This window comes from Medicago truncatula, chromosome 3, assembly GCF_003473485.1.
Source record: "Medicago truncatula cultivar Jemalong A17 chromosome 3, MtrunA17r5.0-ANR, whole genome shotgun sequence".
NCBI lineage: Eukaryota > Viridiplantae > Streptophyta > Magnoliopsida > Fabales > Fabaceae > Medicago > Medicago truncatula.
Window position 1 is genome coordinate 2300625 of NC_053044.1, and position 25304 is coordinate 2325928.

Below are 25304 nucleotides of genomic sequence, written 5' to 3' on the forward strand. Positions count from 1 at the left end.
ATTGACGCTTGAAGCCTCAAATTTAACGGAAGCTTCGATCTTAGCGGGTGCTTCAACCTTAATGGAATCGACAACTCTAGGTTTTCGATCACCCGGATCATCATCCGCATTCTCAACCTTATCTATAAATAAACAACATACAATTACTAAACTAATTAATAAACATGTATCTAATATCATATAATAACATAAACAAACAAAAAAAAAAGGAAAAAAAATTGATTTTTTTTTGGGGCAATAGCACTGCCATTTGACAATTTTGAAAAAATTTCTAAGTTACCAGCGGTAGTTAACAGCTGCTCACACCCAGCGGTAGTTAACTGCCGCTCAAGCTCGTGACAGTACAGAAAAAAAACCAGAAAAATCAATCAAATGTAATGGATTTTAACGTTGTAATACATGTTCTTTGATGCATATTGTGTGTAGAAACGTCATAACAATCGACCAGCAATGATTTGGAAGCAAGATTTTGATACAAAAATTTTGAAATGGGGATTTTTTTGGGTATCGTATTGGTGATGTAAGGTGATGAATGAATAGGAGAGGTAGGGGTTTTCTGGTTTTGGGGGGAAAAAACCAAGGGCAGTTAACGACCGCTGGATCTAGCGGTAGTTAACGACCGTTGGGGGCATAAACATATTTTACCTGTGTCTTTATGAACTTTTCTATGTCAAAAAAGCAATTTTCATTCCAAAAAGTTACTACACACTTAACTAACTAAAACATCGAATAAATTACCACTTCTAAATAATTACTGCAAGTTACTACTAACTTAGTAAAAATAACTATTTACACTAAAATGTTCTACATTCTAAAATTACTAATTTACCCTCACTCCTCAAATTATCAAAATACCCTCATGCCTAAATATGACCAAAATACCCTTCTCGCCTAAAAATCCACTAATCCCAAATCAAACGCATAAACAAGCAATTAAACACATATAATAAATAAATAAAATCATCCTAGCGAAAAATGGACTGTTACACTTGGTTATGTGGATTATGTGAATTATGTGAGTTGTGGGAATTAGGTGAATTATGTGAATATACGTGGAGATGTGTACATGAATGTGTTGATCCTTGATGATGCTTGTACACTTGTGATGATTGTGATGAATCGAGAATGATGTAAAATCCTCTTGATGTTTAATTGATTATGAGAATTCTTGCATGTCTTATAATGTTGAAATGTGGATTGTGCATTAGGTGATAATTGAAATCCTATAATATTATGATTGTCCTTATATATTCTTTATGTTGAATATTTATCTCACCTCCCTTTTTGCGGTTTTCCGCTTATGCCATTTTATTGGGTGGTGTAGACGTGCATGATTGAAGACGCTTGAGACGGCGTGAGTACCAAGGATTAGCTTGACGCTTCCTCATTTTCTTATTGCATTTTGGAGTCTAGTTGTAGGCTCTAATTAGAACCTTGGTCGGAAGTTTATTTTTTTATGATACATGTTGTATTATGTTATAGATATGAAGTTTTTATTTGTTGTATTATGAGATTGAGATATGTAGTTGAGACTTTGAGATATGTTGTTGAAACTTTAAGATATTTTGGAACTTTGTTATTATTCCGTTGCGAAATTTTTTATGAAAACCAAACTATGCATGATTTTTGAGTTATTGAAGGCGTAACACCTTGAACCTTGTATTTATCTATTGATTTAATGTTAAATATCGCATGTGGAGCTTGAGGGTGTTACAACATAGGACCTGCGATTATGATAAGAAGGCAACAAAATTTTTGGTCACACCTGTCTTATCGAAGAAATAGAAGCAAAAATTAAAGCAATTTCATATTGGGAAGCCTCCATATCAAACCCAGGGGTGAGCCATCTCCAACTACCCAATGATTGTGTTTTCTTGGAATAGTTTGCATATATGGGTCATTCAATTTAGGTCATGGTTCATTCTGGTTTTTTATGTTACCTCCAGAATTGCATGCTAATTTTTTTAGGGACTGTTGCGGTTTGCCTAGTTTTAGATTCCCTTAGAGGGTGGTTTATTTTTCCCTTTTTATCTGTTTTGGAGCATTTTTGTCTAGTCCCCCCTCTTGTATATATTTTTCTCTTTTTTAATAAAATTTTGAGACTGGCGGCTTATGATGGAGGTTCAGCAGGGTGATAACCTAGCCGAGTTGTCGTTGTTTCCCCTTGATATCTGTCCTTTCTCTTGGCTTAGCAATATATATATATATATATATATATATATATATATATATATATATATATATATATATATATATATATATAAATGACAGAAGTATTTATTGTGAGAGATGGGAGGATCAAATCTTAACCCTTTGATCAATCTTTACCATGATGTTTAATGTTTATAACTGCATGAGATCTTTTCAGCTCCTCCATCCTTTTCCATGTTGTGCATGTCGTCTCTTCCTCTCTCCTCTCTCTCTCGCACTCGCCTACTCATTTTGCAACTTTCCTTTGGATTTCACTTTTTGGTTCAGTACATGGGCATATTTTTTTTATATCATCTATATTCCTTCTTCTTTTTCCCTTTATTATCAAAAATTTCACAACTTTTTACGGCTCATACTGAAAATTCATGAATTTCAACCATTCATCGTAAAAAAAAAAAAAAACATAAACAAACAAAAAAAATCAGAAAAAGGGAAACATGATGATTTGAAAAAGGATTGGATATTGTATTCATGGCATCAAAATTATTAGAAATAGGAACAACAACAACAAGGGTGAACTTAACCCCTTTAAGGTTTTTAAAGAATTAGAATTCGACTTCTTCAAAAACAAAACAAAAAATAGAATTTGAAGGTCTTTGGAAAGAGGAAGGATATGAGAGGTTGAAGGAAATTCAGAGGCCTGTTTAATTTTGATTTCAAAGATTGAGTTGGGAAGAGTTCATGGTATTAGTGAAAGGGAAAAAACTGGATATTAGATTTCAGAAGGAAACGATGTGTCCAACTGTGTTTTAAAGGAATTTCATATAAACTGTTGATGTTAATCCAAGGGGTTTAATTTAACCCTCTCATCTCTCACAATAAAACTCCTCTTATTTGATATATATATGTTTGTTTGTTTGCGAGCTATTGTATAAATAATTCGCTTAAAAAATTCGGTTTTGATATAGTGGAAGTAAATATAATATTATTGACAATAATACTCGGTAATTTTTCTACCTTGAAGATATTTTTATATTATATTATAATTATAAATAAAGTAAGTTTTTTTTTTTGGTCAGGGTTGAACCCTGACCTTGCATATATTATTCATTTTCCTTATCAACCGAGTTAAGCTCACGTGTACAAAAGTAAGACATTATTATTATTATTATATTATTGTACATTTTGAGTTTTGAAATTTCTTATTGTTATTATATTTCAATTTGATTTTATTGTCATTGTTATTTATTATTTTGATAAATATTTTTTTTTAAACGAAATAATTATGATTTTCTTTGATCATATTTTTGGACTTTTATTAGTATTTTTATTTTATTATAATTGTATTCTTGTATGATTATATTTTATTTACCAAAAAGGAAAGCGATCAATTGAGATTTTGACAGACTTTTTTTCTTTCAATTGTAGAAATAAAATATTACCAACTACATTATATATATATATTTGAACATTTAATCAATGAAATGAATGTTATAATATACTGGTTTTTTCCTTTTCATTTTTAAAGTATTTTTTTATATATTCAATATAATACAAATTTATTATTATTATGTTTAAATCAATATATATTATGATGATTTTTTTTTTTCTTCGATAAGGCCAAGAGAAAGGTTGGGCATCCGGGAGAATCTACAGCATACCAACTAGGTTGGCACCCCACAAAAACCCCCATCCTCTACCGCCTTTCCAATACGTAATATTATTAAAAAAAAAGAAAAAAATATTTACAAAAGAGGGGGGACTAGGCCAAAACCCTCAAAATGAAGAAAAAAGATAGAAATAAAAGGAACAGAAAAAGCTATGGAATAGCCATTCCTGTCCCGTGCAAAGTCCGCCAACAAAGTAGAAGGCAAAATAGTCAACCAAGAAGAGTCATCTATGTCATGTCCCTCTGCAGACCACGAAGATTTCTCCAAAACCAACTCGGAATAGAAGCATAATAAACCATAGGTTCTTCAATAAATACCAATGACAGATTATCTAGCCGACCCATATTAGAGAAAGCGAGCCGAGAATCATTATTACCAATTCCCCGAATGTTCCATAAAAAGATATTCATTTAAACGGTGGAAGAGGACCCTGAGAGCATGTTTTATATGAAACTTTTTGCATATTCTTTATTTTTAGACTTGGAAACAACCTCTGTAAATGGTACCTCGGTTGCTGCTGCCTTTGATAGCCAAGTGTTCATAAAATCTAAGTCTTTTTGTAGCACCGGATCTATCTTAGAACCATCTGGAGCCACAATACTACTGATATCAAGAGTTTTATTTTTTACGAGAGATAAAACAGATATAGTATTTCCATCCAGATTATGTGCAACTATATCATCGAAAACATTCTCAAGCTGCATGCTAAAATTATGATTCTGAATAACAGGACTATGAGAAAAATGAGTTACCACAAGTGATGGAATTCCTCCCGGAGTGTTTGTGCGGTCTGCCCCTTGGTTTGCTGCCGGAGTTGCATCTATATGGTCAAGTATTTCTTCCTCATGATTTTGGTTATCAAGTTGAAGTGTATCCTTCAAAGGCTCGGTCTCTGATGATTGTTGTACTAGGACAATTTGTTGCGGTTCAGGTATTGGTTCCGTTTCCTCTTCCACCGTAATTAGTTCCGGAACAATTTTGTCTGTGGCGCCAAAGGCTACTGAGGAACCAATTCCATAAGGGTTTTCTTTCATTGGTACCCAAGTATCCTTCTGTGTCGGGACCTGCTTCTTCCCCTTTGATAATTGATCCTTAGGGGAAATTATTTCCTTTATAGGGTATAGCCTTCTGCAAGCAGTGACATCATGTCCAATATTCTGACAGTGTGAACAGTAATCAGACATCCATTCATAAGCCACCTCCACCGTGAAGGCATACCCTTCCCTTTCGACGATGATTTCATGAAATAACTTATGTGAGAAATCCATGTCAACTAGAATTCGTGCATAATGGCCAAACAAACGCTTCGACGTTGCATTATCAATCAAAAGAGGAGTGCCCACCGCAATTGCAATCTCCCGGAGTGTCTGTTCCATCCAGTACTCCTGAGGTAATTCCAGCAGTCTAATCCATACTTGTGCATGAGTGTTGCGGTGCGTGTGCATTTTTAAAATCCTTGGACCATTCGAAAAGCCTAAGGACACCTGGCTTCAGGTTTACAATGCCTGCAGCCCAGACAGACCGCTTATCCATCTCTGAAGTAAAGAAAAATTCGTAAAACCCTCTTCCTAAAGGCATCATGCGCCAGACACATGTTGTCTTCCAAATCTTCTGCAATTTCTTTTGTGGCATATGGCTTGTCTCCCTTGTTCAAAACAAGGCGTCCCCGTAAATTAGACTTGCATACATCCATCCCACGTTCATAGATACCTTGGGTAATTTTAATACCAACTGTTTCTCCACGAATTGTTGGCTGAGGCAAAATTTCATTAGAGGCAGCCCTAGTTGACGCCGTTAGAGCTTGTGCGAAATTAACCACCGGCGAAGCAGTGGGCAGTGGCGGAGTGACAACCCTTGCAAAAGAAATAGCGGCCGGTGGCATTGTTGGGGGAGGAGGGCGCACCCTTGCAGCTGCTGCAGGGACCATCGTGGAGGAAAGCTTAGCCTGCCAATCGAAAGGCATGGCATCAGCTGAACCGAAATCAGATGATGGTGGAATGAATTGAATTGAAAAGTGTCAAACGATGCTCTTCACAAAAATGGTTTCTCTCACCAGAAGAAAATTGCAACTCATAGAAGGCTTTTTGGTATGTATAGCAATCACAATTCAAGTGATTCACGTGGGAGCTGATTGCTTTGAATTGAATAATAAAGAATCACCAAGAAGAATGGCGGCTAGGGGATAAACCCTAGAAGAGCCCCATTCCCGCAAACGTCAAGTGATTATTATTATGATCATCATCATCATCATAGTATCCTAAGCTTTTTATAAATAAATGAGTTTAGTTTGCATACATGGTGTAAAAACTATACATTGTTGTCAAATCACAACCAACCATATGTGTGACATTGTAATTAGTTAGAATAAAATTAAAAGAAAAGACTCTTTTTTTTAATGATTTGACAATTAAGATTGATTGAGAATATAAAGGTTCTTTAAACTAATAGTGTGTATATAATATATCCTAAATATATTCATTTTTAAAGATTTGATTATTAAGATTGATTGAGAATGTAAAATTCTTTACACTCATAATGATATTTTTTTTTTAAAAGTTTTGGAGAGTGATTAAAATAAATAAATACACTTGACGTGTTAGTTCAATGGCAGGAGGTTAACATTGTAACTTCAACGTACAAAATTTTCAAATTTCCTCGGGAATAGGTGTAAAAAGGCCATTAGTACCACTTGAATTAATAAAAATTTCCCACATATTCATTTTCTTAAAAGTTAAATCCTAACTAAAAATGTGTCTATATTTTTTAAAATTTAATTTAAAAATAATTTTGATTATTTTTTTTTAAATTGAGTGTTTAGTCACATTGTTTATTTTTATTTTTATGATCAATAATATTTTTATTTAAAAATATCTATATATGACTTGTCAAAAAAAGAAATCTTTATATGGAGATATATTGAATTCTAATTTTATATTTTGAATAACGTTTATGGTTTCAATTAAATATATTCTTCTTCTTTTTTTTTTTTTTACAAAAAATATTCAATATATTATTTATTTTATTTCAATATATTATTTAAAAAAAAATTTAAATTAGGTATTAAGATTGGAATTTAAAAAAGTGATAAAGGTGATGACTTTTCTTTGATATGGATGGTAAAGATATAGCCAATAATAAATAGATACATGTATATATTAAATCATATATGGTTATTTTACAATAGCATTAATTAATAGTTATTAAAGCTATTTTTTTTTTTAAAATTCAACTGTCATATGGTTATTAAACTTTTTTTCTTCTTTCTAGATTAGCTTATTTTTTAAATCAATTGAAAACATTTCCATTTACTTAAACTTTCTTTTGACTATAAATAAATTGTTTTGGTTTAGGCTAAGCATTAATCATTTTACAAATACAAACAATGACCAATCATATTGTTCTTTTATTCTTCCTTATGTCTTTGGTTTTGGTATCACCATCCTTGGTGTGTGATGCCGCTGAAAGTGACATCGAAACCAATAAACTTTACATTGTATACATGGGCTCACTTCCTAACGAAGAATCATATTCCCCAACCTCTCACCATCTCAGCTTGCTACAACAAGTTATTGATGATAGCGACATAGAAAATCGCTTAGTTCGAAGTTACAAGAGGAGTTTCAATGGTTTTGCCGCCATACTAAACAACCAACAAAGGGAAAATTTAGCCAACATGACAGGTGTCATCTCGGTTTTTCCAAGCTCAGATTATCGTCTTCAAACAACAAGATCGTGGGACTTCCTTGGTTTACCTAAATCAATCAAAAGAGGCCAAACGGTTGAAAGTGATTTGGTGATAGGAGTTATAGATAGTGGAATTTGGCCAGAATCTGAAAGTTTTAATGATCAAGGTATATATAATTTTAATCCCAATCGAAATATCTTACAATAATTATCATAAAGATTGTTTGTCATATAATTGTCATATGTAGGAAGTATTCACCCCAATTAAAATGACACATAGTTAAATAATTTTACAAATTTGTGATTATTATTATATTTAATTCATTCATTCTCTTACAAAGATTTATTTATAAATGATGTTGGTCATGAGTATCTTAGAATATTGAGCAATATTATGGGTTATGGATTAGGAGGAAAATACAATATGATTAGAAGATTGAAGTAACTAACTATATATTTGGATTTTATTAATTTGAATTTTTTTTAATGATAAATCAGGTCTTGGTCCCATTCCAAAAAAGTGGAGGGGAGTTTGTTTAGGCGGTGGTAACTTTAGTTGCAACAATAAGATCATCGGAGCACGATTTTACGATGTGAGAGAATTAAGTGCAAGAGACAGTGCTGGTCATGGAACCCACACATCATCAATAGCAGGTGGACGTGAAGTGAAGGGTGTGAGCTTTTTTGGTCTTGCAGAAGGAACTGCAAGAGGTGCAGTTCCATCTTCAAGGATTGCTGTATACAAAGTATGCATCTTAGGTGGTATATGCAGTGGTGATCTAATTTTAGCTGCATTTGATGATGCCATTGCTGATGGAGTTGACGTTATCACTGTCTCTCTTGGTGTTCCATATGCCGCTGAATTTTTTAATGATCCAGTTGCCATTGGTGCTTTTCATGCCATGGAGAAGGGAATACTAACACTGCAGGCAGCAGGAAACTTTGGTCCTGAACCAAGCTCTGTTATAAGTGTTGCACCTTGGTTATTTAGTGTTGCTGCAACTACCATAGATCGTAAATTCATTACTAAACTCATTCTTGGAAATGGAAAGACTCTTATTGGCAAGTCAATAAATACCATCCCTTCAAATGGAACCAAATTTCCAATAGCTGTGCGTAATGCTTTAAAGTGCCCAAATGGAGGAAATGCATCCCCGGAAAAATGTGACTGTTTTGACGAGAATATGGTGAAGGGTAAGCTCGTTTTGTGTGGATCACCAATGGGCGAACTATTTTCTCCTGCAAATGGTACAATTGGTTCAATTGTTAATGTTTCCCATTCTATATTTGATATTTCTGTTATCAGTGATAAGCCTTCAATTAACTTGGAACAAAATGACTTTGTTCAAGTTCAGTCTTACACAAATTCCACTAAATATCCTACAGCTGAAATTTCAAAGAGTAAGATATTTCATGACAACAATGCTCCTATAGTTGACATGCAATCTTCTCGAGGCCCAAATCCTAGAATTCTAGAAATTTTGAAACCAGATATATCTGCTCCGGGACTGGATATTTTGGCTGCATATTCACCTATAGCACCTATAGATGATGTTGACAAAAGAAAGACCAAATACACCATATTATCTGGAACCTCTATGGCATGTCCCTATGTCGCTGGAGTTGTTGCATACGTTAAATCTTTTCATAAAGATTGGTCACCTGCAGCTATCAAATCTGCCATCATGACAACTGCTAAACCAGTGAAAGGTAGTTATGATGATTTAGCAGGTGAGTTTGCTTATGGATCTGGGAATATCAATCCACAACAAGCTCTTCACCCTGGACTTGTTTATGACATCACAAAACAAGATTATGTGCAAATGCTTTGTAATTATGGTTATGATGCTAACAAAATTAAACAAATAAGTGGAGAAAATTTAAGTTGTCATGAAGCTTCCAGAAGAGCCTTGGTCAAAGATATAAACTACCCTGCAATGGTGATTCCGGTTGAGCCTTATCATAAGAGCTTCCATGCCAAAATTCATAGAACAGTGACAAATGTTGGCTTTCCCAACTCAACCTACAAGGCTATTCTCATCAATCATAATCTAAAAATCAAGATTACTGTGAAACCAAAACTTCTCTCATTCACATCATTAAATGAGAAACAATCATTTATTGTCACTATTGTTGGTGGAGAAAAATTAAACCAAACTGTATTTTCCTCCTCACTTGTTTGGTCCGATGGCACCCACAATGTGAAGAGTTTCATCATTGTGCAAATACTATCTCTATAGTTGATCATGTTATTGCTATGAAAAATTAAATATATGATTCTCTCTTTCTTATAGTTGTTCATGTTGATTTCATAATAATATAAAATTAATACACAGAATAAAATCAAAAAAGAACTTCGAAAAAGGTTACGATATCCACATGTATTATAGCTCATATTGTACAAGTTATCTCTTGAATAAATTTAACAATAGTTCACATTAAGAGAAAAAGGAAAAACAAAAACGGAAATCTAGAATGTAACAACCCGTTTTTAGCTATAATTATTTTAATTATTACTTATATATGTTTAAGTGTAATTATATGTTCTACTGTTATTTCATTGTTATCCTTCCATAAACAAGTTTCTAAACTGTTTTTGGGTAGTTGAATATGTAGTTGGCACTTTGTGCGTTTTTGGTTTAATCTGTCTCTTTGCTTCTTAATTTCTTTCTATAGTCTTGTTTCAAATCGTTTTGGGATTCCTTCTTGCTAGGGTTTTGCTTTGTTATCTCCCCCAATTCTTTTAAATCCCTCTGATTGGCTTAGTGCTGACTTGAATCCAACCTGGTGTTTTGTTGGATTCCTCATCCAACTGTGAACCAATCACTACCAATTTTCTTCATGTATCAACTCTCAGAAACTGTCTCATCAGATACCTGTTATCATGGAAAATCAAAAAGGCAAAGAAGTAATCAATAATCAATCTTTTGACCTGACCACAATGAAACCAGAAACAACAATATTCATAGACCTCTCAAAATCCAAAATCTAGACATACCAATTATGCCAACTGGCCATTATCAAGATCCAGGAGCCTCAACAAGTCATGATCAAACCAACAATCAAGAATCCCACACCCCACCTGCAAACAATCAGTCAAGAACCAATCAAGAAAGTGGTGAGCAAGACTCTGGTGAAAGCAACAGGAACTCAGAAGGGAATTTCTTTATGTATGAAGAAGAAGTGGTGGATGAGGGCATAAAACAATGCAGAAACAGCATATTGGGTAAACTTCTAACTACTAAACAAATCCCCAAACAGGTTCTTTACAACTCCCTCATGGGCATATGGTGTAGCATTCAAGAACTGGAGTTCCAAAAAGCCCGACTTTGGATACAGTTGTTGGGTCACCCTCTGCATTGCAAGACTGTTGCTATGGGACTGCAACTAGGAGCCCAACTAGGTACGGTAGAGGAAGCAGCCATTTATGACTACCCAAATAATGCTAAAATCATAAAGATCAAGGTGCAATTTGACATAAACAACCCCATTAGAGCTGGGATGTATATTGGTAATGAAAATGATGGTATCAACTGGGTTGATTTAGGTATGAAAATCTCCCTCTATTTTGTTTCTACTATGGGTTAATAGGACATAGTACAGAAAACTGTGAGGATGTCTCATCTGTACCACCAGAGGGAACAACTAATCCTAGGGCCCTTGGCTTAGATCAATTGTATATGGCAGAAGAATACATGAAAAGAAGAACCAGAAATTCCACAGCAACCCTATGAAGTCTGTTAGTGGAAAAGAGTTTAGTCATATTCCTAAGGCCATGCTTGAGCAGATGGCAAATCTTAAACTCAATAAGGAACAAGCTCAACAGAAGAATAATGACAGCAGAACACCTACACCAACTACTGGGCAAAGGAAGGCAGACCAGCAGTATCAGAATTCTAACCCTCTAAAGAGGAAAACCATACCTGAGATTGTTACCCCTCAAAGTCAACAGTAAGTGTCTTCAGACAATATAATGGCAAGCCTTGTTAACAAGGCTAGCCAAGGATTATGAAAATCCTAGCTTGGAACTGCAGAGGTTTGGGCAAACCTCATGAAGTTAGAGCTCTCAAACAGCTCCTGAAAGTTCACAGCCCTGACATTGTTTTTCTTAGTGAAACTAAGCTCTGTGAGTCTGATCTAAACCTCAAAACTAAACTAGGGTCTAATTTTTTGCCAAATTATCTTCTTGTTAATTGTGCAAAAAATAAAGGTAAAAGGTCTGGTGGCCTAGCTATGATGTGGAAACATGATGTAAATTTGACCATTCTCAATCATAATGAAAGATTCATTGACTGTTATATCACTTGTTCTAATAATAGTAATTCTTGGTATGCCACTGGTTTTTAGGGTTATTCTACACATAATGATAAGAAAAAATCTTGTGATCTTATTAGAGATATCTATTCTAACCATCAACATGATAAATGGATTATTTTTGGTGATTTTAAAATGATATTAAATGCCAATGAAAAAAGGGGTGGTAATCCTATTGATACTAGCTTATCCGATTATTTTCATAATACCATCAATGCCTGTAATCTCCTTGATTTAGGATCCATTGGTGATGAGTTCACTTGGGCATTTTCAATTCTTATTAATGGTGTTCCAACACCAGTTTTCAAACCCAAGAGAGGTATCAGACAGGGAGACCCTTTGTCTCCATATTTGTTCATTTTATGTGCTGATGTGCTTTCTGGACTTATCACCAAGTACCATGATGATAACAAACTTCATGGTATTTCTATAGCTAACAATGCTCCTACCTTATCTCATTTAACTTTTGCAGATGACAGCATGGTGTTTTGCAGAGCAAATAAGTCAGAAGCACAAAACCTAATGGAAATCTTTGCAGATTATCAGAGCATATCTGGCCAAAAGATCAACCTTAACAAGTCTGAAATGGTTTTCAATTCAAATCTGAATCAAACAATCCAGACAGAATTTCAACAGTACATGACCATAAAAATTACCAACAATATTGACAAGTACCTTGGCCTACCAACTCAAGTGTTAAAGAATCAGATTTTCAACTTCATAATGGAAAGAAATCTATCTTTCTCAAGTAGAGGTGTTCTAATAAGGGCTGTCATCCAGGCAATCCCTTCTTATGTTATGAGCACTTTTCTCATTCCCCAAGGAATCTGTGAGAGAATTGAAAAAGCTATCAGTAGATTTTGGTGGGGAGGCAGTGAAGAAAAAAGAAGAATTCACTGGAAGAGTAAAGAAGTCCTATTCAAGTCAAAGTTCAATGGTGGGCAAGGCTTCAGAACAATGCACCATTTCAATGAGGCATTATTTGCTAAACAAGCATGGAGGCTGATTCATCAACCACAAACTCTAATCTCTAAATGTCTTAAGGCTAAATACTACCCTCACACTGACTTGCTAAGGGCCAGGAGGGGCAGAAATCCTAGTTTTGTGTGGAGCAGCATTCATCATGCAGAGTGGGTAATTCAAAAAGGAGGTTGTTGGAAAATTGGAAATGGCAGTCAAGTAAATGTATGGGAGGATAACTGGATTCCTCAACACAATGGGTTTAAGATCTACACTCCTGGGGCTAACTCATCATCTATTAGACAAGTAAAGGAGCTACTGGTGGAGGACCCTAGAGGCTGGCACCAATCCATACTGGAAAATCACTTTCTAAGTTTTGAAAGTGAACGTATACAACAATTACCTCTTGTCCAAGAAGTTTTAGAAGACAGTTATATGTGGATGTACTCCCAGGATGGCAACTACACTGTTAAATCTGGTTATAACTTCATCAAGGAATGGCACTATAACAGTTTACCTGGACCTTCTAACAACAATAATAATCAGAGAATTTGGAAAGCTAGTTGGAACCTAGACACTATTCCAAGACACAAAGATCTCCTTTGGAGTGTTCTCAATGATGCAGTTCCTGTTAGAAAGGCTCTCCACTCTAAAGGAATCACCAGGGACATGTTCTGCCCCAGGTGTGTTACTAAAATAGAATCCCTAAAATCTATTTAACACGATGAGAGAGAAATAAATAGGGGAGAATGATCTCATAAACGTGATAAGTAGATGATATGATAAGAATACTTGTAGTGAATGAGTATTTAAAAATTAGGTGTTGAATGAATATTTAAAAAATACTAAATTTAAATATATTGATGAGTGACAAACAAACATTGTCACTACAAGTATGATATCCCTTCAATCCACAAGGCTTTCTCTATTCAACTCCCTTTTCTCTGAGAGATGCCATTGGGGTTGTAAGAAGAAAAAGTGTTGCAAAATGTACTCTATGAGGATGAGGATGAGCTTTAGCACGTATATGCATGTCAGTTACTTGTATGTATATACTTGTAAAATGTACTCCATGAAGATGAAGATGTAAAAGTGTCAACTTCTGTTTGAAAATGATGCATCAATTAAAGTGAAGATAATTAAAGATGGGGATTCACCATATCATTCTGTTTGTATTAATGAAAATAGTGTCTTTATAATTATAAACATTTACAACATGTGGTAGTTCGTAAAAAAATATGCTAGCATTTAGGGGTGGAGTATTATCACTATTTTATTAATAATAACTAATTCACTTAAATATGTGATTAATCTGTGCGCTTTCATTCAATTTTGGCATTCCTCTCTGCACCTTTTTGTTTGGCATTGATAATAACTAGTTTGAGCACAATTTCGTGTAAGAAAGCTACCTAAATGACATTGCCATATGGAATGCAATGAATAATTGCAATATATAGGAACAAATGACCAGGTTCAAATTAAAATTTAACACCAAATCATATCCACTCAGTTTTGTTTTAATAAACATCGAGGGCCGATGTAATGATCCCCCGGACCTCCTCATGTTTCAACTAATGGTATCAGAGCCGAGGTTTACTCGATCAACTCCTTGTGTCGAAAGTCTTCCTGAAAAAGATGTTCAGGTGGTGGGCTTCGTTGTGAGGGAAGCGGCAACGGTGGTACAAGTACAAGTGTGCGTGGATGAAAGTTCCTCTTGAGGCTTAGCATGATAAATTGATGGACTCACACTTGAGGGGGATATTGTTGTGTGCAAGTGTGGGTTATATGTCCCACGTCAGATAGAAAAGTGGAGGTAGAACCCATAAACTCATTGCCTTTAAGGTTATGGGTAAAAATGCGGCGTCTCTCTCACTTGTGTGGTTACTCTTGCCTAGATGTGGGTGTTCTCCCGGCTCCCCTCGTGACCCGAATTGGGGGGACAATAGTTTGACCTTTAAGGTCGCTCACATGTTAGCTCGGCTTTGAATTGAACCGTTCTTTAAGGCATAGATATTATTTCTTCATAGTAGATCAGTCATACCAATAATACAGAGTCCACCAACTGTTAAGTCTATTAAGGCACAAATGTTGTGTCTTCTCAATAGGACATTTGTATCAGTGTACAGTCAGCAACACGTTAATAAAGACAAAATTAATACAATATTGAAATTTTATAATATAAAAGATTAAATCGAGAAAAAAAATATAAATGACGAAAGTATTACATGAAATTAAATTAAGGAACGAATTGTGTAAGTTTGTGTTTCTTATATCAAAAGATAACATAAAGTATATCTTTGATTCTGCGGTGATAAAATCTAATTTTGAATAAATTGATGTTAATTAAAAGTGAGTTAAATGTAAAATAATTTTTGTACAAGAAAAAAAGAAATTGTGAAATGATTTATGTTTTGATTCACTATCATAAACATATGTTGATCAATAAAGTTCGAGTGTAAAAATCATATTTGAAGTCAACAGATTCGAGTTTCAAGTTATTATAAATTCTCCTCTTCAAAAAAAGTTATAATCAATCTTAGGAAGCAAAATAAATTTTAGGAGAATTTTTCAATACTCTGAAATTTGGATGGATATCTGCCTTCTAAACACAAAGCTTCTCCTCCTAATTAGCCTCTTGGCATATAGGTTACTAAGTTATACCAAATTGATCCTAATTAATGAGATACAATACATAAACAACACTCTATAATCAAAGTAGTTATAATGAAAAAGAAATAAACTACATAATTATGCTAACATATTATTTGCTACACACCAATAGCATGTTTGGAAACACAAAACATCGCATGCCAACGCAACTCATAATAACACAGCTCTCCAAAGATAGCTTCTCCCCAACATTGAGGTTACATCATGAACAAAGAACAATCCAAACATGTACCAAGACCATCTGCTTCACATTTTACATGAGTAATTCTAACGGCGATCATACTCAAGAAGGCTGGCATAAGAACGATCCCAAACGCCAATAAAAAGCGATTCACTGTCTGGACTAAAAGATATACCAGATATCTCACCAAAGAAATCAATTTCCTGTTCCATCTCATATCCACTTTTCACATCATATATATGCACATAATCTGCAGCCTCTGCCGTAGCCATATATCGGCCATCAGAAGTATACCTGATTGAACGAATAGCTGCAAGGTTTCCCTTCAGCACTGCCACTGATTTGGATAAATTACGCATGTCCCAAATCCGGCATGTTTTGTCTTGGTTCCCGGTAGCAAAAGTCACTCCGTCAGGATTCCATGACGATGCAAATGAAAAATCTAAGTGCCCAGATATTGAAGCAACAGTCTGGTAAATAAAGAGCTTTAGATTAGCAAGGTTTTTCATCAGAATCTATCTTACAATATAACTAATTGAAATTTTGATCTATTGTTTGGCCGAAAGGGCGTAGAGTAGGAGTAATGCTACCTTTCCATCTTCACCAATATACTTTCAGGATTGTCTCCAACAATCAGAAGTAGCTTACCATCTGGACTCATAGAAGTATGCTACAACATAGCAAAAATATAAAGCAAAGAAACATAGCAAAGATTACGATCCGACAGAAAGATATATAGAATTCTAACTATTGCCTTGTAATATAATACTGAGGTGTGCTATTTTGACACACAATTTTGATATCAAACTTCGACAATGATTTAAATAGTTAAGAAAGTTCAAATATGTGGTTAATTAACGTTAAGTAAATGATTAATGAATAAACTAGATATTATAGATTATTAACCCTCACTGAAAACAATTAACCAAGATTTCAAACTTCATTAACCAGAACTTTCAGATGTTTAAGTACATATATCCCTTGACCAACCAAATTGAGTTAAAATGATATGATTTTTAAGTGTTCAAATACACATGATATTCATTAATCACGATTTTTTGTGCTCAAATACACACTTGAAAATCAAGGTTAATGACATTTGAAAATGTGGTTAATTGTGTTCAATCGATGATTAATGAATTGCAATATTTTCTTATATTCATTAACCACTTACTAAATGTAATTAACCACATACCTAGATTTTGTTAAACACATAATTTATTGTCGAATTTTGTTGTGAAAGGTTATGTCAAAATAACACAACTCTCTCAGAATTGACGAGAAAATGGAAATATAACTTCTGGACAAACACAAATAAGATTTCCCATTTATCAATCTTAAAGAGACTTACATTCACTGGCCAGGGAAAACAAAAATGTTTAGAAAGTTGGAACTTCTCCATATCAAAGTTTCTGATTGCACAATCATTACTTGCTACTGTGAAATGAACTGCGCCGCTAAAAATCATGAAACAAGTACATTTAATATGTTACCCATATATCCATTATTATAAAAACAAAACAAAAAACAAAACAATTAAGGAGAAGGAAAACTAATACCTAGGAGTGGCATAAATTTCAATGGCATTGGTGATACCATTATCATCATTAGCAGTCCTTGAGCAAAAGCTAACACCTGGTCGATCTAGGTGCTGCGTTTCAGTAACAAGGAACGTAATGAAAATATATCAGTTTACAATTCTATTCAGTAACAAGAAAAGAAAATTAAGATTATACGTCAACTATTTACCTTACAAATGAGTTCACCCTGAAATCCTCCAATAACTAGAAGATTATCTTTAACTGCAAGCGTACTAACTTGAGTGTGTGTGAATCCCTCCACTACACTTCCAGGATGTTTCTGATAATGAAAATTGATAACATCATAATTTTACCTTTCATTTATCAAAATTCCATGCTATTCAATTAAAAAATATTATTTAAAATGGCATTTACCTCGGATGGTGCAACGTGTCCTGAAACATTGAGTACTTCAGAACTTGTGCAAGTTAAAGAAGACCAGTGCATAACTGAGAATTGCGACAAGAAGTATGCATCATGCTTTGATGTAGCCCACACCAAATTCCTCAACTGCATTGGCATAAAAAAGGATGGAATATAAGTCAAACCAAGTAAGGTCATATCTCTTAAGCCTATGACATGCAAGGTACTGCTCAGGATTCACAACCTATGAACAGACTACACAAAGCACATGTTGCAGCTCTGAAGAGTGAAGGCCTCACAAAGCACTCTCAGATCCTATGTGGATGAATAGCTTATTTAAAAACTTATAGCTTATCATCTAAGTACTTATCTATAAGCAATTCCTATAACATATTTCTATAAGCTGTGTCAAATATTCTTGTAAATATTTCTGCCAGTAGATAAGCTTAAATAAGTCAATCGAACATTTAATTTCATATAAATCAAATTAACAATGACAATGTGTAGTAGAATGTCCCCGTGCACCATTAGGCCTTTATAGAAACCAGTAAAAAAGAATATCGCTTACCTGAAAATGAAGAATTGTTGGTTTAACTGATCTTGAATTTCTTCTGAACTCATAAAAGGAGTTTCCTTTTTTTGTACTTTTATTAAAATCCTGTTTGTAATGGATAATAGTAATAATATAAACAAGTTAGCATGGTTTTATGGTTATATTGGTCATAAGTTATTATGATCAATGACATGATTGAAGAAGTTTTTCTCAGAAATATAAAAAAGAAAAGGCATCAAATTGTTACCTTCCCTGAACTGTCTCCTGAAAGGGGGATATTTTCATAATTCTTGTATTGCTCAAGCCTACTTTGCCGATAACTTTCTCTAGTGACGTTAAGTTTATCCCAAGGAATCGCCTGGATGTCTTTTCCTCTTCTGGCTTGATCAGCTGTAGTGTCTAACGCTTTGGTAATCTACAATCATAACTACAATATTACTCATAGAAACATACATGTATGTAGCACAGAAACTTCAGATTGAAGATGTGTTTGGTGTATGACATGATACTGACACATGTGGTTATGTTCAATTACTTCATATTTTTTCAAATTGTTACTGGTGTGGATCCATCAATGTCATCTCCAATGTCTGTGTTAGTGTTTGATAGAAATATAAGCAAAATGAGTTAGAGCTAGTTTGAATTGGCTTATTTGAACTGATCTACTAGCATAAACACTTGTGAAACTATTTGAGAGAAATTATGAAAGCAACTTATGACATGTTCATAAGCTGTTTTAGCTATGACATGTTCAAAATAGCTTATACACAAACAATTTAGCTATTTTATCTTTTATTATAGAAATAGCTTATACATAATCACTTATCATGATGAATGCTTGTGTTATAAGTTGTAAATTAAGCTCAAAACTGGGCCTTATCGTACAATGAAAATTACTCATCTATATCATAGTCATAAAACATAAAAATAAAAACACTAAGAAACATGTTACTAACCGAGAAATCATATTCGTCGTCATCAGAATCAACATCATTTCCTTCTTTATTAATAGATTGAATATCCATTTCATCTTCTTCTACATCTTCCATTTTGTTTTCATCCACCAAATATTCAGCATCATCCTCTTGATGATGAGACATGCTTGACCAATTGAAGCTATATCATAAAAATTAACATCAAGATATCATACTCTACATCATTAATATATGACTATAGCAATTAGTGATTGTATTGTTCTTTATTTGAATTTTACAAGTAACAAGTATTAGGAATTGGAAAAGCATATAATAAAATGATGATAGATATATGCAGCTAACCTTTGATTGTAAGAAGAGCTGTGTGGACTTGTTCTCAGAAATAGGAAATGATTAACACTGCTACAAATATCTATATCTTTAGTCTCTTACTGACAAAGTCTCTTCTTTCCAACTACTGACCCACAGTGGGTCCCTCCACTTCTTAAAGGTAGAGGAGTTGAGGAAGCATGTAACTTAACTTGGTAAACATCAATTCTAACCCTTCTTCATTTATTCTCTACAAGCAAGGCAAGGCAAGGCAAGGCAAGGGAAGGCAAAATTCATTTATATCCTTGAGTTAAATTCATTCCTTCTATGGGAAAATTGTGTTGTTTTGAGGCTTATTAAGGGTTAATAGAACTTTACCTCCTGCGATATAGGTCATTTTTTGTTTTTCTCCCTGTAAAATGTTTTTGTCAGATTCCGTCCTTGTAAAAAAATTTTGTTTTGAAAAACCCCCCTACACCAGCTGACTGTATAATTTTTATTATTTTTTATTGTGTACACGTGGCATTTAAAAATCACAAATGCCACGTGTACACAATAAAAAATATATATATATACAGTCAGCGCGCCACGTCATCAAAAAATGGTGACTCAGCGTGCCAAATCAGCGAAAATGCACAGTCAGCTGGCCTAGGGGGTTTTCCAAAACAAAAAAAATTTACAAGGACGGAATCTGAGAAAAAAATTTTACAGGGGGAAAACCAAAAGTGACCTATATTGCAGGGGGTAAAGGCTTATTAACCCTATTATTGATAGGAGCTTGACAAATGAGTACTTTTAATTGAAGACGGTCACGACGCAGATGAAAATGGTGAAAGCAAGATAGAAATTCCCGAAGGTTTGCTCATATCTTACCGTACACATTTCCTCAAGGCTCAAAGCTCAGAGAGCACTTACAAAGGTATGTATAAATCATCCATCGAAGAGGTCGTCACATTGATAACAAGAGTTGAACCTACAACCTTGCGGGTGAATCGATACCTTACCAAATGAGTTAATTTTTATTGGCATACACTAATGCAATTATTATAATATAAATATTTTTTTATATAAAAACTATACCATATTACAGTTAACTTTATAATTTATATTAAATTCACTTTAAACTTATGTTAACTTATATGTCAAATAACTAAAATATAATTTCAAAAGTTAAGATTCTTAAAAGTCTCTGATGCTTACATGAACGGATTCTTGGGCCCTCTTCCCCAAGAGTTGATCAAGCTTCCATCATTAGAACAACTCGACCTTGGTAGAAACTGCTTCAGTGGCAGAATCCCCCCAAGTAATGGAAATTTCAAAAGACTCAAGTTCCTAATTTTAGCTGGGTGAAAAAAGTTGGAAAATCTGAAATCGCAAACAAAGCATTTTCCTTCACCACTAATTAACCTTATATGGAGCATATTATATGTCAACTTCAACTATTTTTATATTAAGTTAATTTTCTAGACACTGCTTTTGAACCTCCTCTTTTGTGTGAAGTGAATCTTTTGAGTTTCCTATATAACACACATTGCTCCATGTTGTGTTTTGTGTCCACTCTTCTTTCTCTCTTTGCTAGCTACCTTTCTAAGAAAGTGTGGAAGAAAAATATGGGTGCACTTTATTACTTGATCTCCAATTTTTGCACACCTAGCACAAAATCCAAACGCAAACCAATGCAGGTATACTCTCATAACCTAACTAACCATTTTTTCCTTTGTTTAACTAATTAGGGTTTAGGGATATTTTATTTTCTTCCTAAAACTTTGAAGTTCCATTACTATAGCTAGCTTTATTTTTATTACAATATGTTGTTTATTTTGTATTTTTTTATAGACAGTTGAGATCAAAGTCAAAATGGATTGTGATGGGTGTGAAAGAAGAGTCAGAAATGCAGTGGCTACAATGAAAGGTTTCAAGTTCCATAACTATTTCTCCAAAGTTTATGCTATTAATTTTGCATCTGTATTAGACCTAGCTAGCTAATTCTAAAAAATAAATACTTGCAGGTTGCAACGACCATTATTATAAGAATCTTTAACAAAATATTTATGCTAGTAGATAGACTCAAATAAGTCAATCGAACATCCAACTTCATATAAATCGAATTAACAAAGTCAATGTGTAGTAGAGTGCGCTCTTAAATTTTTATAGAGACGATAAAAAAAGAATATCGCTTACCTGAAAATGAAGAATTGTTGGTCTAACTGATCTTGAATTTCTTCTGAACTCATAAAATGAGTTTCCTTTTTTTGTACTTTTATTAAAATCCTGTTTGTAATGGATAATAGTAATGATATAACAAGTTATATTGGTCATAAGTTATGATCAATGAAATGATTGAAGAAGTTTTTCTCAGAAATATTCAGCATCATCCCCTTGATGATGATGAGACATACTTGATAACATGGCTATAGACCTACCCGCTATTCCCAACGTGATAACACATATACATAGTTTAAAGCATGTCCCTTGACGTTCTTTTAATTCTTATGATCTTTGGGCATGGAACAGATATTCCATAAGTTGCTTGGACTTCAATAACTTCATTGTTGTTCTCCTTGCTTTCATTACTTCCATGAGATTAAGTATAGAAAACCACAATTGAATGTCAAGGATCGAAAACATCAACCTAAAATAGTCTAAGTATGATTGGATAAAAAGTTCGCAAAGTGGTATTTTTTTTTTTTTTATGAAAAAAAAAATATGAACTAATATCATTCATTAACTTCTAATATTCGTGACAGAAAAAATGCCTCATTTTCTTGAGTTTTTTGTAATTATGGTTTTTTTTATAGAAAGATAAAAACTATCTCATTATGTAAACTATACAATAATATAACTTTTTAAAAATCTTGTACGATAGTTAATAAAGAGTAACACCATAAAGTATTGTGAGAGACATTTTCGTATATTTAAAAAGGAAATTCATATTTGGTCCAACAGTTAACTTCTATATGAGTTAACATTAATATTACTTTGGTAAAACTGTTCATCATTGGTTTGCTTTAAAATATGATGAAAGTTTATTCAAAGTTATGCCAACCTTATAAATTTCTACTATAAAAGTAGAAAATATGCACGACCTCCACATCTTCACAAATCTGAATTCTACGAATTTTTATTTTCAAAACTTCCTAGAAGTTCAACAAGAGGCAAACCTTTTACTATGGAAATTCTATACCATTGTATGAAACATACATCCATCATTAGTTTGCTTTAAAATATGATGAAAGTGATGATAAGAATATGACACACGACCCCAAAGATCATACCAAACCTTTTGGGGTTCTCTTATAAAAAGAAATAATGGATCCTTCAACGGAGATATTCTTCCACATTATTGGGGTTTAGGAAGTGAATCACGAGGAACAATTTCAAAGCTTCCAGATCCTTTTGCACTTGAAGTAGGTAACCCTGTAAATATTACAAAAGCCTGAAAAGAGAAATGACTATTTCTTATCATGATCATTGATACACGTGGCACAGAAGATCGAAAAAGTTGCAGCGAGTGTAGGTGTGATCAATTTAATCTCCCAAAGGATTTTTATAACGTGACACATGATATCCATGGTAAACCGTTGTCCCCCCGACTATAAGGGAGGAATCTTTTGTTGCCACAATGGTTTTCTGTGCAAGTTGAGAAAGGGATTCCAAGCACCACGTAGAAAACTTGCTCTAAGATACAAAATAATGTGGGTTGAATTAATGGGACCAACGTCAAATCTCTGTTAGATTTTATATACTTGATTCCACTGATCTTCAAAACAAATGGTTTTGACACAATCCATGATTGTCTGGTAAAATTCATATAACTTAAATTTTCAATTTTATCATCAACTAAATTATCTCATGATCAAGTCGTAGCATAAGTGAATGAACATGAACACATTAGAAGGACGTCCAAGGAAACTCTACTTTATAACATGAAATATAGTAACAAATAATATTCTCATTTGCAAGCAAAAGAAAAATAAGTTCACTTATAACACGTTAATTAACATTTTTAAATCATTTTGCAAATTCATAGAAAGTGATTAACAAAGATTTTTTAATTTGTTACAGGCAGACTATACTATTCAAGGAAACAATAGTGGTGACCCTGTCAATGTTCAAAAAGCAAGAATCCCTATAAAAAAAAAAAATGGTGGTTATCTTATATCTACGGAACTGCTCATATGCATACAGGTGTTGTTAATGCAACATTATATGGACAGGTATAGTTTAATATCGATTTGACTAAATATTTTTGAACTAGTTTATGCTTTCTTGATTTGTTTCGTTAGTAATAATAAATTTTCTTTTAGTAAAATTTATTTTGTTTTAGTGCATGTATAATCTATATGTTTATTAGTTCACTATTTGTTTTTGATAAATTAATTAGGATGGAAGGACATTGTGCACAACAACACTGATGAGTGACACAAATCGTATTAGGATAAAAAGTAAAATTAAAAGATGGATTTGGGGAAAGAAATGATGATAGAATGCGTCACATTCACTTCCAATCCAAGAAGGAATGCTAAGCCTTGAGGAATCGCCACAATGGTAAGGAAGCCATTGATAAGATTCGATAAACTTGGTTCAATCCAGAACCAAAAAGAAGCAAAGTTTCACAACACACAAAGTGTAATTTTTTTTTTTATCAAAATTCTACTTTTTTTATTTCATAATGAAACTTACAATTTATAGAGTTCTCACAAAGTCACCCAATGGACCCTAATAAATTAAAAATGACACTTAATAACAAATAAATGACATATAAAGAATAACAACTATTTTCCTAATAATATGAAATAACTACGTAACATGCTGGAGTCCAAAAGGTGTGAACTACTTGCCCAAAATGCGACTTGGTCTAAACTGATGATTGGCCAATCAAATCCAATAATTGTAGTGCCATGCATGGAAATCTTGAATTGGATTATTGGGCTGTTTCAGCAACGTAAATTTTGCAATGAAGTGCTACATTAATTCTGTAACCGATGGAATAAAAAATAACCTTATATACCTTTGTGATTGTCAGCTTAGAACATGAATCAGCACTTTGGGATAATTACATCTCCATGAGATAATCACTTACTCACAACCTGCTGCCAATTATTTTATTAGAACCATAACAGTGCTAATAATTGACCATTTGGATTAATAGCCAAATTATTTTACTAGGAAAATAGCATGCTTGTTTGGAATTAAAAAATGAATAAAATATTCATTTTTTTATATGTTTCCTTCCACATGCTTAATGAGCTCTTGATCTCATCAAACACTAATATACGGAACGGGAAAGGAAGTTGGAAATGAAGAAGGTTACGTTGTTGGAATGTCTGTTTGCTATCCAAAATTAGGTTCAATTAAGATTAAGGATGGAGAATATGATTTATATACACACGTCCTTGATTTAGTTTAGCGTTTGTCCTAAATATGAGTCAAGATCATCTCCATTTACGTGCTTATTTATTTCTTCCATTTAGAGAGATAAAGACACAAAATTTTAAAGAAAGTAAAAAATAATTAATGATGATGGGATTCACTTGGTAATATGACCTACATCCTATTTTTTGTATGTATTTTTCTCTAAATGGCATTCTTAATTTGTTTTCATAAATGGAGAGGATCTTTACTCCATTTTTTTGAGAGAAGGATCTTTACTCCATAAATATGGCCATTTTGGATAATGCCCTGGTAGACAATGATATGATACATTACCCATAAAAATTTGACAAGTGAAACAATCGTTTCAAGTATTAAATTAGTAAATTAATCTTCGCTAAACGAATTGTCGTTTTCGACTCGGCAAATAAACAAATCTTAATTAAAAAAAAGGTTGTGCTAACAAGTGCCCTTGCTCAAAGGGCACTTGTTAAAGAAACCATAAGTTGACATTGAAATCTATAATTTTTTATCTTTAAAAAGTTGAATTCATGACTTTTT

General features: G+C 33.4%; 1 protein-coding gene and 1 pseudogene across 1 annotated transcript; one reads left to right on the forward strand and one right to left on the reverse strand.

The window, feature by feature from the left end:
- The first annotated feature begins 7214 nt into the window (after window positions 1-7214).
- LOC11427996 (subtilisin-like protease SBT4.8) lies at window positions 7215-9798 on the forward strand. The gene is made up of 2 exons (XM_003598253.3): window positions 7215-7672; window positions 8004-9798. The coding sequence occupies exons 1-2, from the start codon at window positions 7237-7239 to the stop codon at window positions 9743-9745; spliced, it is 2178 nt and encodes a 725-aa protein (XP_003598301.3). The 5' UTR covers window positions 7215-7236; the 3' UTR covers window positions 9746-9798.
- A 5596-nt stretch (window positions 9799-15394) lies between these two features.
- LOC11406992 (uncharacterized WD repeat-containing protein C2A9.03-like) lies at window positions 15395-19375 on the reverse strand (annotated as a pseudogene).
- Window positions 19376-25304: the final 5929 nt, after the last annotated feature.

Coding starts and splice junctions, on each gene's coding strand:
- LOC11427996 (XM_003598253.3), top strand. CDS start 7,237: ATGTCTTTGGTTTTGGTATCACCATCCTTGGTGTGTGATGCCGCTGAA. Junction 7,673..8,003: donor TGAAAGTTTTAATGATCAAG/GTATATATAATT, acceptor ATGATAAATCAG/GTCTTGGTCCCATTCCAAAA.